We start from the raw sequence: 15160 nt of genomic DNA on the forward strand, positions 1-15160 counted from the left end.
CTAGAAGGTCTAACAAAGCTCTCTAACAGATTAACGTAAAAGCTTGAATTGAGTGTCCTAGGTCGAAAATTTTTTACCTGGAGAATGAATTGGCTTTTAGACTGTCAGATTGTTCCAAGGAAACACATGGAGAAAAGAGCAAGGAGTAATTTTTAGCCCTACAATCAGGGAGTTTGTAGAAGTAAATGGATGTGATACAAGGTTTCTCACCATAAGGAATGGGTTATACCAGGTGATTAAAAAAAATTTTTTTAATGTTATATCAAAAAATATTTTTTTTACTTTTTTTTTTAACTTTTTAAAAATTTTATTTTATTTTATTTTTCATTGGTCATTTCTCCCTACTTTTTTATCCTTTATTTATTTTTTTAGTATTACATTAAAAAAATATGAGGTCCCCATATACCACCCACCCCCTTCACACCGCTTCTCCCCCCATAACAACAATCTCCTCCATCATCATGAGACATTCATTGCATTTGGTGAATACATCTCTGAGCACCGCTGTACCTCATGGTCAATGGTCCACATCATAGCCCACACTCTCCCACATTTCACTCAGTGGGCCATGGGAGGACATACAATGTCCAGAAACTGTCCCTGCAGCACCACCCAGGACAACTCCAAGTCCTGAAAATGCCCCCACATCTCATCTCTTCCTCCCATTCCCTACCCCCAGCAGCCACCATGGCCACTTTCTCCACACTAATGCCACGTTTTCTTCAATTACTAATCACAATAGTTCATGAATAGAATATCAGTAGGTCCACTCTAATCCATACTCTATTCCTCCATCCTGTGGACCTTAGAATGATTGTGTCCACTCCACATCTATATCAAGAGGGGGCTTAGATTCCACATGGATGCTGGATGCAATTCTCCTGCTTTGAGTTGTAGGCACTCTTGGCTCTCTGGTGTGGTGGTTGACCTTCTTCACCTCCATGTTAGATGAGTGGGGTAAGTCCAATAAACCAGAGTGCAGGAGTTGCAAGTCTGTTTAGACTCAGGGCCTTATACCAGGTGATTGAGTACTTAATTGTGAGTCCAGAAGAGCTAGACTTTTGACTTTTGGGACCTGCACTTTGTGCTGCTGTTCATGTTTCATGTTGAAGAAAAGTCTCCAAGTTCCAACTCAAGGGAATCAAATATGGTTAGATTAGAGGACCCAGGAGGCCAAAAATCCAAAGGAAGTAAAGTTAACTACTCCACTGAACTGGATTGCTTATTAATTAAAGTTGCAGTTAGCCAGAGTCACTGTGGCCCTTTGGAGCTTGACTTGGATTACATTGGCCTCTGTGGTCTCTCAGCTTGGTCTGGCTTTCCAGTGCCACCAGGTAGACCCTTGTGCCTTACTTGTAATGGGAAGAGGAAAAGAGATTATAGCCAACTATGCTAGTTATGTATCTCTTATTCTGATTTGGACAACTCTGGTCTTATCCCCATTTAACACATCAAGAAATGAAGCCCACAGGGGATGTTTTTCTTAGGCTCCTCTAATGAGTCGTTACTGGCAGGGTTAGAAACAGAGCCTCATCTTTTGAATTCTAATTTAAATCTCTTTCTGCCATCTTGTAAAACTTTTGGGTGAGAAATATTATAGCCCCCCCCCCAAATGGAAACACACACACACACATACACCATCATCACCATTACTATCATCATCATTCAATTGCAAAATATTTACCTCATATTTATTTTGCCCCAGATTTTTTTTTTTTTTGGCTGCTCTGGGGCTTACAAAATAATTAAAAACCACAATTCATTCCTTAATAATCTCTCTGAGGATATAAGTCAGAGGACATGGTATGGTTTCAGAAGGCAATCAAACCTTGGGTCCTCACACTTCCTAAGCACAAAGAAGCTGAGGTGCTGCATGTGACACTCATGACCTCTTTTTCTTCTAGGACTGCGAGGTCTGATGCTCTCCGTCATGTTGGCCTCTCTCATGAGCTCCCTGACGTCCATCTTCAACAGCGCCAGCACCCTCTTCACCATGGACATCTACACCAAGGTCCGGAAGAGAGCATCTGAGAGAGAGCTCATGATTGCAGGAAGGTAAATGCAGCTTCCCGCCTGCCATGCGCCCTGAGAGTGTCAATGGTCAGAGAGGCTCCAACTGTGCTATCCCTCAAGCCAGAGAAGCTGCAGAAGCTTGGGTGGAATGAGAGTAACCTTGTGGCTAGTTATATTTGTCCTTTTGTGACATTTAACTTTAAATTGGAGTTAAAAATTTAAGTTGCCCCTCTGGAATTAAAAGTGACATCAGAGATCATCTAACCTAACACTTAGGTTATAAACAAGCAAAATGAGGTTTATACTTCCTAAACCAATGTAGTGGGGACAGTGGCAGAGCTAGGCCTGGAATCTGTGGTCAACTGGGTCCCTTTTACTTTGTCCCATACTGTCCACCCCCCAGTCTGTAGCAATCCATAATGGCCATCTTTTTGAGGCCTAGACTCCTCAAATGCCTCAACCATTCATTGCAACATTTTTTTTAAAAAAAGGATCTTCCGGCTAAAGTCAGAAGAACTACTAGATAGATTCTAAAAAAGCTGTAGCACTCACTGCAATATTTTGCAGGACCATTTTGAAGGTCAAGTGAGACCATGCTGGTTAACATTCCCTGTAAAGTCTAAAACACTATGTCAAATGAGCTAATAAGCATGAGAGGTCACTGAAAGCAGCAAACCATTTGGTACATGGGTCAAGTGTGCTTATCATCATAATGCTCTGAAATACAGCAGGCACTTTGGATTGAGTTTAAGAGAAACTCTGCTATGTCTTGTCATGGGGCCAAGGCAGGTCAACCTTGACCGAACAGGTGGAACAAGTTCCTGGGATGTCAAGGGAAAGGTGCCAGTGAGTGCATCAGGGGTATGGGCTGCCACCCCATAGGCCTTGTAAGCTATATTAAGGTGCAGAAAGGAAAGGAAAATGGTAGGCCACTATCAGGCAACAAGATACCTGGAACCCAGGGAAGATATGACCAGGCCAGAGATGACTACTCTGCTTCACAGGAAGCAGCACCATTATCTTGGCTGGTTTTTCCTTCAAAAGGAGTTTATTAACACTTTCCATTATGTATAAGCCTCAAGATCCTTGGAAAGGAATGACTGTATAGCTCTGCTCAGTCCTGGATCTCACAATCCTGAGATTATATTGGGGCTCACATTTTTGTGCAACCTGTGCTTGCTGCACTGGGGCTTGTCCCTGCGCTAGACAAGCTACAGTCATGTGAAACATTTCCAAACTCTGCTGTAGGGACTGTGAGAGCAATCAGAGAAGGGAGAGAGGAGTGTGATATGCAGTAGTTGGGCATGGTTCCTGAGGAAGGGAGAACCTGAGCTGAACCCAAAACCGTGGGTAAAATTTGGGTAAGTGGAGGATAGTGGGCAGGGCATTCTACAGGAAGAAATAGGGGAGCAAAACACTGCTCTATGATGGTTAGTTTAAGACTCTTTCCCTTTAAATACAGGTAAGTGAGGTAAGAGAATCACAGCCTTCTTCCCAATTAAATTAAGAGAAAAACAAAAACAGTAAGAAGAACCTATAAGGGAATCCTGCAATCTTTTCAGAACCTGAAATGAAATTTAAGAGGAGAGTTAGAAATAACCTGATAGTGTTCCTTTCCATCTAGACTATTCCTTTGAAAACTCTTCTTGGCTTGTACTTTTAGGTTTATTTATTATAAAGAAGAAGGAGGAGGAGGAGGAGAAGAAAATAATAATGGTTTTTTATTTTGTAATAAGTGCCTACTATTTGCTAGGTGTTTGGCTACTACTGGGACCTTGCAAGGTCGGTAATATTATCCCTAGTTTACAGATGAGGAAATTGAAACTCAGAGGGCTTAAGTAACATGTCCTATGCCACACAGAGGGAGTATGGATTGGAGTGCAAGGCTGTTTGGCTCCAAAGTCCGTACTCTTATTCCTATATTCTGCTGCCTCTTAAAATAAGATTCTCAGTCCCCAGGTATGGTGGTTGACCATCTTCACCTCCCTGTTAGCAGATGCTGGACATTATATATCCTGCCATAACCCATTGAATGTACTGGGGGAGAGTGTAAACTACAATGTAAACTATTGTCCATGTGGTACAGCAGTGCTGCAAAATGTATTCATCAAATGCAATGAATGTGCCACAATTATGAAAGAGGTTGTTGATATGGGAGGAGTGGGGGAATGGGGTGTGGGGTATGTGGGAACATCTTATATTTTTTAATGTAACATTTTTTGTGATATATGTACTTAAAAAAAGACAATTTAATAATAAAAAAAAAGAAAAGAAAAAAAAGTGAGATTCTCTTACCCGGAGTGACCAGGTCTAGGTTATAACTGAAGTTCAAGTGTGTTTCACTTACTCATAGACAAAGATGACTTCCTAAAAGCAAAGTACAGAAGAAAAAAGCTCAAAGAATGAGTTTGTTAATTAATTTTCCTAGCTGTGTTCATATTTTAATATATTTATATTTGTTACATGCAAATATATATATTAAAATGTAGAGCTATTTATTGACACTTCTGTTGTGGGGGCTTTGATTTTAGGTTGTTCATCCTGGTCCTGATTGGCGTCAGCATTGCTTGGGTGCCCATTGTGCAGTCAGCACAAAGTGGGCAGCTCTTCGATTACATCCAGTCCATCACCAGTTACTTGGGACCACCCATTGCAGCTGTTTTCCTGCTTGCTATTTTCTGCAAGAGAGTCAATGAGCCAGTAGGTATCATCCTGACATGTCCAGAAAACCCATTCTGTCACAGAAGTTCTCACATGGGTTTGCATCTTCCCTGTGGGAGGGATTCCATTTTCCCGAGATCATGAGCAGAAATGGATGTGCTGTGAAGGTTCATATGGGAACACCCTCAAGGACCTTGGGGCTCTCAGAGAGTTGGTATGAGCTTCTTGGAAGTTGGGGACTGAGTTCACATTTCTTTGTGACTCCCTTTTCCCTCAGTGTTACTTGCAGGTACACACAAATAACATTGTTGTGCATTTCCTAGCCAAGCTTGGCAATTTTGACCTGACTGTGTGGCATCCTCTGGAAATCTGTAGCTGCTTCGGTGAGCAGCTCCAGAAGAAGCCCTAGTAAAGGCTGCCTCCAGTGGTTCTGTAGCCAGCACTTTCCAGGTCCTAGTGAAGGACAAAGACCTGGTGCTCAAGTGTTTTGTATGGAGAACAGTGTAAGGTAGATAACAATTGAGGGGTAAAATAAGGCACAAAATGTAAATAGGGAGGGGTTCATTTTATATTAACCCAGACTGAAACCATCAGGGAAGACCCCCAGGAGGAGGTGGGACTGGAAGGATTGAAGTTGGAGATGGAAGAGAGGACAATCAAGGCAGAGAGAATAGTACCTCCCTAAATTTAGAGGGTGAAGTGGAACAGATAGGGGTGATCTTGACAGGTGGGGGAAATAGGCACACAGTTTGGGGTGAGTCTCAGTGGGGAATGACTGAAGCTGGTTACTAGCGGATTTCTTAAATATAAGTTAGGAAAGTGTGGCCAGAAGTCCAGCTGGGTAGAGCAGTGGGTCACAAGAAGATATGATTCAGCAATAGACCAGGACTTAAAAAATGAAACAAAACAACACCAAGAATTGGGTTGTATCTATAGTAGTGGGTCTCAATGGGGGGTGGCGGTGATTTTGTTCCCAGGGGACATTCGAGAATGTCTGGAAACATTTCTTTAGTCATGATTTGGAAGATGCTACTAGTATCTGGTGGGTAGAGGCCAGGATGCTATTAAATATCCCACAATGCACAGGCCAGTCCCTCCCCACAGCAAAGAATTATTTGGTCCAATATGTCAATAGTGTCATGGTTAAGAAACCATGGGCTAATGTTTTCAGAGAGTAATAGCTAGAGATGGCAAGGTCATCTCAGGAGGCTGTTCTTGGTGAGGGGCAATTCTAAGTCTCTAAGAAAATGTGAAAGGCTATCAGATTTTTCAAGTGCCCCTTCAGAATAAAGACTAAAGTAATACATTACATGCTGAAAGAGAAGGAAAACCTTAGCAAGTTTTATCAATACTAGTCACACAAATTCAGTCAGGAAATATTTTTTTGAGTGAATAAGTGCATGGCAAATGAATGGGGAACAAATTCTTCTTTTTCCTTATACATTTATTCATCTAGCAGATACTTTCAGATACCAGACATGGGGCTAAGCACTAGGAACACAAAGATGAATGAAGTATGGTTTCTGCTCTGGACAAACCTCCAGTTCAAGTGGGGAGACAGAGAAATGAATGAGGGATTCCATAGCAGTGAGGTCAGTGTTGGCGTGGAGAAGTGTCCACAGTGCTGTGGTCACAGCCAGGAGGGTGTACTCACCCCTCAGTTCTCTTTTCGGAGGAGGGATGTGCCATTTGAGCTACAACAGGGTCACCAAGAAGAACCTGTTCTCTCCCTGGAGTACATGAACATTCATAGCATATTTAAAGAGTAGCAAGCAGTTAACACACCTGAAATATAAAGTGTGGGGCTAGTGATGGCTAGCAAAGATGCTAAGATCAACACTTGAATCATGAAGTCTCCCTTTGGCCTCCCTTCTGAGAGCACTCTCTACTTTGTCACTGGTCATCTTAAAATGTGAATTCCAGACCTAGACCTGTTCCTTTAGGTATGGACTGACTCCCTCCCCTCCAAAAAATATGTATATATAGATATAGATAGATAGATGATAGATAGATTATAGATGGCTAGATAGAACTAAGTAAGAGTTAAATAAGCAACTGAAAAATTGTCCTCCAAGCGTCTTTTAAAGGCTTCCATATTTCTAATATGCAAGCCATACATTTAATGTGCAAAACATGTAGTATGGTTTTATGTTCTCAAATTATAAATTGGGACTTTGGACCTATAAGAAAAGTGGGAGAAGGAAATATTATTTGTATTTTGATGGGAAACTTCCTTTCTCCTTCTTTCCAAAGGATTTGGTTTCCTTTTTGTGTCTTCAAAGAATACAAATTATTTTGCAAGTAATTACTTTATATTTGAATGTTCTAAATCTGGGGGCTGGTGCTGATAGTAGCTGAGGGTAGAGAGGTTTGAATTCTATTTAAAGTTAAAGGGAATTACTTTTGGAATTCTTAAGGCTTTGGGTTTGTATTCTAAATTGGTTATTTGGATATTTTAGGGTAAAATGGCCTGGAGCTATCACTTTCCCAAACTTCGTCCCCTTTCCCTGTGCTCCAAAAGGGATGTTAGAATTCCTGTCTGTTTTATGTGCTTGGTGTTAGTTAATCAAGGATTTTCTTTCACAGGGAGCCTTTTGGGGACTGATCTTAGGATTTCTGGTTGGGGTATCCCGCATGGTTGCTGAGTTTGGCTATGGAACCGGGAGCTGTATGCAACCCAGCAACTGCCCCACAATTATCTGTGGTGTACACTATTTGTATTTTGCCATCATCCTTTTTGTCGTTTCTGTCATCACCATTGTGGTCATCTCCCTCTTTACCAAGCCCATTCCAGATGTTCATGTGAGTATCCATTTGGGAGACCTGTACTGCCCTTGTTTCATGTTCATGCTTCCATACCCATCTTGGTTTGCCTTAGCTCAGTTAGACATTTCACACTCACACAACTAAAATAGCCACACTGGAGAAAGTGGCCATGGTGGCTGCTGGGTGTGGGGAATGGGAGGAAGAGATGAGATGTGGAGGTGTTTTTGGGACTTGGAGCTGTCCTGGGTGGTGCTGCAGGGACAATTACTGGACACTGTGTGTCCTCCCATGGCCCACTGGATGGAACGTGGGAGAGTGTGGACTATGATGTGGACCATTGACCATGAGGTGCAACGATGCTCAGAGATGTTTTCACCAAATGCAATGAATGTCTCATGATGATGGAGGACAATGCTGCTATGGAGAGAGAAATGGGGTGAGGGGGGTGGGGAACTCATATTTTTAAAATGTAATATTAAAAAAATGAATAAAGAAAAAAAAATAGCCACACTTGGCACTGGTTTCCTGTAGAAGGATATAGGATAGGAAGCATAGTGTGTAGGTAGGGCAGTATCAGGCATGTGTCTTTATCAGTAGTCCTCACAGCAGGCCACACTTCAGTTTTCTGTCCCCTGATCAGGTACAAGGGAATGAGATCAAATGGGTGGGCACAGGGACCACTCTGGCTTAGAGGTCCTTGTCCCAGATAGGACCTGAAATTTCTTGTAACAGCCCTTTAGTCATAACTTCCAGAGTTCTGGTAAGGGACATATCTAGTTACAAGTATCACCATACTCAGGGAAGCCTGATATTTGATATTTGATATTTGATACTTTCCCAAATTAAACCACCAAACAGTTGCTCACAGAACTGAAGACATTTCTAACAATATCAAAGTCCTATTGATTCATACTTCGAAAATCACTAAGTACTCTTCTTTAGCTTAAAATGGCCCTCTTGGTTTAGGAATCATTCTCTGCCCTTGCAATCCTGATACAATGTACTAGGATCATTTTTTATTGTATATGCAGTATAATCTGGTAACCCAACGCAGCTGACATTCCACCTTTTTCAGGCTTCTAGGATACAGAACCAGAAAGTTAACTCAAGGTCATATTTGTCCATTCAGCATGCATGTGCATGCGCATGTGCACACCCGCACAGGCCCACAGAATCCCTAAGAGATCTTTAACCTCACTGCCAAATTGTCAAGACCAACCTTAATATTGAAAAAAGAATGTTTTTATAGCAGAAACACCATCATGTTTATTGGTTGGATCGGTCACAGACTTTTTTGTGTTGTGTCAACTGCTTCTCCATGTCCCAGCCTTTTAAAGTTTTGAAGCCCCCAACACACTTAGCTCCATGCCTCCTCTTGAGGTATAGAAAGCAAGGTAGCCATCAACAGGGCATGGTTGGGACGAGCACATTGCAATGACTTTCAACCTTCTCTAAGTTTGTGATTCAAGCTCTAGACTATGTCAGTAGACCCTGTGCCTCTCTTCTAATATGGCTCATGATTCTACAGATTATTCTCCCCAGAATATGACAAACACATAACACAAAATCTGATTTTATACAGCTGTTTAGGACAGACAGATGTCTAGTCTTGGTTGCCAGTACCAGTGTTAAAAGGAACAAATTCATTTATTACATGTAACAAGGGTTTATTCATTCATTCAACAAACCTTTCTATGTTCAAGGTAGATGTTAGTCTCAGAAGAGATACAAGCATGTGTAAGATTTATATCCAGATTACCAATATATTTAGAGATACATTTGTACGTGGGATGATCTGTTATCTGTTTTCCTTTTCCTTTTCCTTTCTTGACACAAACTCCTTTATTCTCCCACCTTCTTGGCAGAGACATTGGTTTGGCTCTTCCTGCTAACCTGTGCTGTTTTGTTTTTTCCCCCCACAGCTCTACCGTCTGTGTTGGAGTCTGCGAAACAGCAAAGAGGAACGTATTGACCTGGATGCAGGAGAGGAGGATATCCCAGAGAACACCACTGAAAATGGTGATTTATGATTCAGGGTCTATTTCCAAACCCTAAAATGTTACTCCTACAGTAATAGCAAGGCCACTTTACTAATACTTTCACTCAATGACTTCATCAAACCTCAGATCTCTCCTCTTCAGAGGAGTGAGGAGTGGAGTGGGAATGAGAGGGGTGAATGGGTTTTGGGAAGTTCACTCTGAGGCCTGGTCAAGGGGAGGTGCAGAATCATCCCACCTTTCCTACCTCTCCCTTCACATTTTATCCTGCTCAGTGAATGTGTGCATGAGGAATTTGCCACCCTGCCTCAATTTGGGGTATGGCTGGACATTGTATGTCCTCCCGTGGCCCACTGGGTGGACTGGGGGAGAGTGTAAACTATAATGTGGACCATTGACCATGTGGTGCAGCAGTACTCAGAGATGTATTCACCAAGTTCATTGAATGTCCCATGATGATGGATGAGGTTGTTGTTATGGGGGAGTGGGGTGAGGGGGGTAGGGGGTATATGGGAACCTCATATTTTTTTAATGTAACATTAAAAAAATTGGGGTATTGCAAGGGAAGAGTCAAACCTCTTCTCACACACCCTGTGAACCTAGAACAGATGGTGTCAAAGCTATGGCCCATTCCAGGGACATCAGGGGAATGGGATATAGGCTCTTGGGATCTTATGTTTCACTGACTTATATCAGATTCAGCAAAAAATTTCTCTGGAAGCTTGATGATATAATGTTGAATCAGTGCTCAGAGAAGTAGCCTGATCACGGGGAAATTCTTCCCTCAAATTCAGTGTTGCAACTTTACCTCCCTACATAAGGGAGGCACCCATGAAGGATGCTTGTGGAGATCTGTGGCATGCAGAGGTATGGGAGCTCTAGATAATACATACTTGATCTGGAGATGAACTGGAGATCTCATCACTCAAAAGGAGAGGACAGATGTAGCACAACAAGGTCTGAACCTGGCCAGCAAGAACATCTTAGAATTCTAGCTCTGGATCCTTTGGTCTTATTACCTAATTTTACAGACGTGTGAATGGAGGCTCAGGGAGGCTTTGCCTATAGCTCCAGCTTTGATACAGCCTGCACTTTATCTCTAAGAACCCTTTGGTTCTAAAACCTGTGCCTGCAAGTGCTGGGGGGAGCTTGGAGCTACAAGTAGCTGACCACGGTGCTGAAAAAAGGCCGCACTCCCCCTATCCTCTACCGAGCTTTCCTACTTTCCTGGAATAGGCAGGAAGTGGGTAACATGCTCCCTACTACTCCCATCTCCAAAAATGTTTCCACATTGAGTGAGACTATTAGAGCTGTGACTGGGACATGGACGAAGGGTATTTTGAGTGCTGAGATGTTTCTACGCGGAAGAAGAGGTTAGTTTTGTTGGCACCAGAGGACAGAACTAAGACTGATAGATGGAAAGAACCCATTCAATCTTAACTCAAAGTAAGGAGGCAGGATAGTGCAAGGATGGCATGGGATCTGGGGTAAGGAAGAAATGGAAGTGGATACTGACTCCTCTACTTACAATGCTGGGCAAATGATTCAATTTTTTCTAAGGTTCAGGTCCCCAACCCAAAAGCATGTTAAATAATAGTCTACATCTCATAGCACTGTTGGAAACATGGAATGAGAAAATGTCTGACTGTGAGAATTGGCTACTATTATCACCATCATGAATGATATTAAGGGAGCGTTTTCTAACTGAGATGGTCTGAAAAGAAATGAGAGAGAAGTATGCATCTATCAGGGATATTATAGAGGGGCTCCCATAGAGTCTACAGAATTGGCTCAGTGACTTCTGAGGTTCATGATACCACTAGAATTCTGATGTTTCTTGAACTCATGGTGAAATCAAACTGAAAACTCTGACCTATTAAAGCACAATAAACCAAGGTCCTTGAGGGTTTTTCACAGATCATGGATGTCACCCTAGCCATTCTCTGAAAAATAGTAGCATGAGGAAGCCTTGTACTTGACCAGCATCCCCACCATCATGATGATTGATAATTATATAACATATTTTAATTACAAATACCTTACCCTAGTCTAGTGTGTCATTTAAGTATCACATCATCCTTTTAGGGCAGGCAATGCAAGAATGATCTTCCAATTTTACAGATGAGGAAAATGAGACAGTCCTAAGATCACATAACTTTTTAATGACCAGATAAGCATATATTTCTCACTTGGGATGGTGAGTCAACTCCTTGTCCTTCCTTCCCCATTCTCCTGTTTTGGTGGAGTGGGTTAAGGGGAGGAGTACAAGGAGAGTTGTCTCTCTTTTTTATGTGTGTGAGAGGAAAGAGAATGGAAGTACATGAAAACTTATCACCTTCTATGTGCTGGATGCTTTCAAGTTTTACAATGAAGAAAGTATTCTATTTTCAATTTTACAGATACCTGAGGATAAGATATTTGAAATAACGAGGCCACAAAGCTAAGTTTTGGTCCTAGTTCTGATGCACGTATATTCTTGGTCACTAAGATTCTTTTCCGTACTAAAATTCTGTGACTCTAAAAAATAGAGAGCTCAGAACAGTGGATTCTTGGCTGTGGTGATGAAAACACAGCGGGCCTGATCTACAACCACTGAGTGACAGAGCTGGGATTCAATCCCAAGTCTATTTACATCCAGTGTCACACCTGGGCTCAAAGGAGAGAATCAGTTCCTTTGGTGGGGATCCACTTTGAGATGGGTCGATTCAGCAGTGTTTATAAGCAAGATTATATCTTCAGGTCTGCAAGTGTTGATCTTTTGTCCCTGCATCAGGGGCGGTTCAGACCCATCCTTACCTCCTCGCAGGGTCTGTTGTGAAGCCTTGGAGTTTCCAGGTATAGCCAATGCATTCCTGAATCTTGCTGGTCTCAATGTTTTCCAGAGATTTAGCAAACAAATATGAGTTTATGGTTTTAGAGGTGGGTCCTTCCATGTCCTTCATATGTCACAGTTCCCAAACCCATTTTTAACTCACTCATAAACTATTTCTTGTTTGATTCTGACTGTTCTAAATCAAAATGCATTTGCTTTGGGCCTAACAGAGATACAATCCAGGCTAGCTGATTATAAGGTTAGGATCGATTGTCTGGTGATTTATTAAGTTCCTTTGAACAGATACCATATCCATTCCTACAAACAAGAAAATTGGGAAATTTCTGGTATGACTTCTTCCCTGGAAGCTTTCCCTCCTCTATCCAATTGTTCTTTTATGCTTTTACCTAGATCCAGAAGTTTCTGAGGAGAAGAAAGGATGCTGCAGGAGAGGCTATGATCTGTTCTGTGGGTTGGACCAGCAGAAAGGCCCCAAGATGACCAAGGAAGAGGAGGAGGCAATGAAGCTGAAGATGACAGACACCTCTGAGAAGCCTTTGTGGCGGACAGTGGTCAACATCAACGGCATCATCCTGCTGGCCGTGGCTGTCTTCTGCCACGCGTATTTTGCCTGAGTCCTGCCCTCAGCCTCAGACTGTGCTCCTCAAGGCCAGGCTCTGCCTCCCTTTAGTCCCATTCTGTGGCATTGAAGGGAAGCCAGCCCATTGTGAATTTCACCCCGTTGGAAAAATGTGTAATTACAGGTTAGTTGGAGGAAAATCATTAGTTTGCTGTTAACTTATGTATTTGAAGCCAGTGCTGTGTAGGCAGCTGTACCTAGTAGAGCTGCAAGAGGAAAGTCCACCCAGTCATAGCTAGAAAAAGGCAGGCTAAGAAACGGAAACCCTGTGATGACTGATACATTTTTGTCTCAGATCGATTCAGTGTGTCAGTATTGTTTGTAATCCTTGAATATTATTTTTGAGAGTTTTAACCTCCTTGGTTCCTGCCAATTTCTCCATCTGACCCATCTCTTATCTTTTTTTTTTTTAAGCCAACTTTCCCTTTATAACTCTGCCAAATTTTTCCTGGTATAAGAAAAAATTAATCTGAGAAACTGGTGAATATATTGAGGCTGAGGATGGGAGCTTAGTGGGGTCTTTGTCCTGGCCATTTTTATTCTTTGAGGTAGAGGCTTATGGATGTCAGTATAGACCCCAAAGGGAGGAGCCCAGACACCAGCCCCAGACCAGTGGGGAAACCAAGAATCATGAGTCCAGGGAATTTTCTACTTTTCTGAAAAATTTCCATTGTGAGTTCCCCATATTTGGGATTTCACTCATTTTGGCGTTCACTGTGCCTGGAATGTCTTAGCCACTCAGCAATGTTGGCTGACTGAATGAATGATAGGGCATTTATTTATAAATACTTGCTTTATTATTATTATTATTTTTTACCTGCTTTATTTTTACATAAGCCTGGCTCCTGGTTAACATTTTCCCATGGCTTTGCAAACTGTGTACTCTGGCAAGTATTATGAATTGGAAGGCATCTGTTCAAGACTGTGCTTCCTCTTGGTGCTTTGGAAGTTGATTCTGTGACATGTAATAGTGGGGACAAATGCGCCTCCTAGGAGTGTCTGCCATCTCAGAGTAGGTACATTGTACCGCAACCTGGAAATAATTAGCCTGAGACCCTCCTCCTTGTGAGTTCACGTGACCATTGCCTTTCTTTTTTTAGGTGTCTTGACTGGTCATCATTGATTGATCAAGGTTAGGGTAGGTGGCCTCTGTTCCAAGTGGTAGTGCCCAATACCTCTTGTTGAATCTGCTCCCTGGGAGAGGGGGGACATTCCTTTAATCCACCTGTGAAATTTCAATTATTATTATAATACAATCCCATTAAGGTTAGGAAAAATATTGACTGATTTCAGTCTAGCTTAGAAAAACGTTGGGATCTGAGGTTCTATGGATCTGAGAATGGTTCCTGGGTGTAAAAATAGTTTGACAAGCAAAGGGATGGTTTGTTCTTGCATAAGAAAGCAAACCCAGAGAGTGCTGTTTCCTGTGCTTTTTCACTCCCTGTGGAAGGTCCTTTACATGGAGGTGAGGAGAATTTCATATGACCACCATTACCCAGAGTGCTCAGTCTTGTGTGGAGTCTGTGATATGTTTTGTGCTTGGGGAGGTCAAAGAGAGAGAATAGAAAGCTGATGAATGGAGTGAGTGGCATAAAGTTTCTAGATTGTCCTGGATACTGTTTCTGTTTTTGCCAATGATTCATCTTGTATATTATGATAAATTATTTTGTCTCAACTGTGTATTTTCCTCTTTGAAAACTGGGAATCTTGATGCTTATAGCATCTACCTACCTCCTGTGAGTGTGACCAGGTCACTTTGAAGAGAAGATGAAAATACTACATGAAAGATGTCATTCAGATGTTATATTAAGGTGTATTTTAGTCCCATAATTAAATGGATTACTTTGATAAAATTAAAACATTAAAAAACCCATCACTCTGCTTCCTGTTCTCTAGAGTCCAGACAAATAGTATGTCTTTGGTGACCTTTAGTTGATACAAAATATGGATTAGAAAGCACAAAGCTAGGATAGTTGACAATGGAATCTAGCAGCTTGACATTGTTTAAAAATCTAGCAAAGTTTAGAGGTGATTTCAACAGCAAAACTTATAGTAAATATGAGGCGAGTAACTACCTCCAATGCAATAATGTCCTGTTAGAACAGACAGGGTTAGCAGGGATTGGTGAGTGATAAATTGCACTAGAATAATTGCAGGTGTTCAGGAAAGAGCTATTCTTTTCCTCAAATTGAAGACGGAGTTATACATGGGCAGGGTGAGTATTAATAATGCTCAGCATTTACAGAACTGAAAAATCATGCCCTATTGGGA

General features: G+C 41.8%; 1 protein-coding gene and 1 non-coding gene across 2 annotated transcripts in view; one reads left to right on the forward strand and one right to left on the reverse strand.

The window, feature by feature from the left end:
* SLC5A1 (solute carrier family 5 member 1) overlaps positions 1 to 14762 on the forward strand; it is a 58433-nt gene extending 43671 nt beyond the window's left edge. The window contains exons 11-15 of the mRNA XM_004485245.4: positions 1905 to 2055; positions 4545 to 4713; positions 7261 to 7476; positions 9363 to 9459; positions 12661 to 14762. Of these exons, the coding sequence (XP_004485302.2) occupies positions 1905 to 2055; positions 4545 to 4713; positions 7261 to 7476; positions 9363 to 9459; positions 12661 to 12884 (857 nt within the window). The 3' untranslated portion in view covers positions 12885 to 14762. The remainder of the gene's footprint in view (positions 1 to 1904; positions 2056 to 4544; positions 4714 to 7260; positions 7477 to 9362; positions 9460 to 12660) is intronic.
* Positions 2502 to 2563, reverse strand: LOC111760174 (U7 small nuclear RNA). Its single transcript, XR_002793938.1, has one exon. It is a non-coding gene; the product is annotated as a U7 small nuclear RNA (small nuclear RNA).
* Positions 14763 to 15160: the final 398 nt, after the last annotated feature.

Source organism: Dasypus novemcinctus, chromosome 19, assembly GCF_030445035.2.
Source record: "Dasypus novemcinctus isolate mDasNov1 chromosome 19, mDasNov1.1.hap2, whole genome shotgun sequence".
Taxonomy (NCBI): Eukaryota; Metazoa; Chordata; class Mammalia; order Cingulata; family Dasypodidae; genus Dasypus; species Dasypus novemcinctus.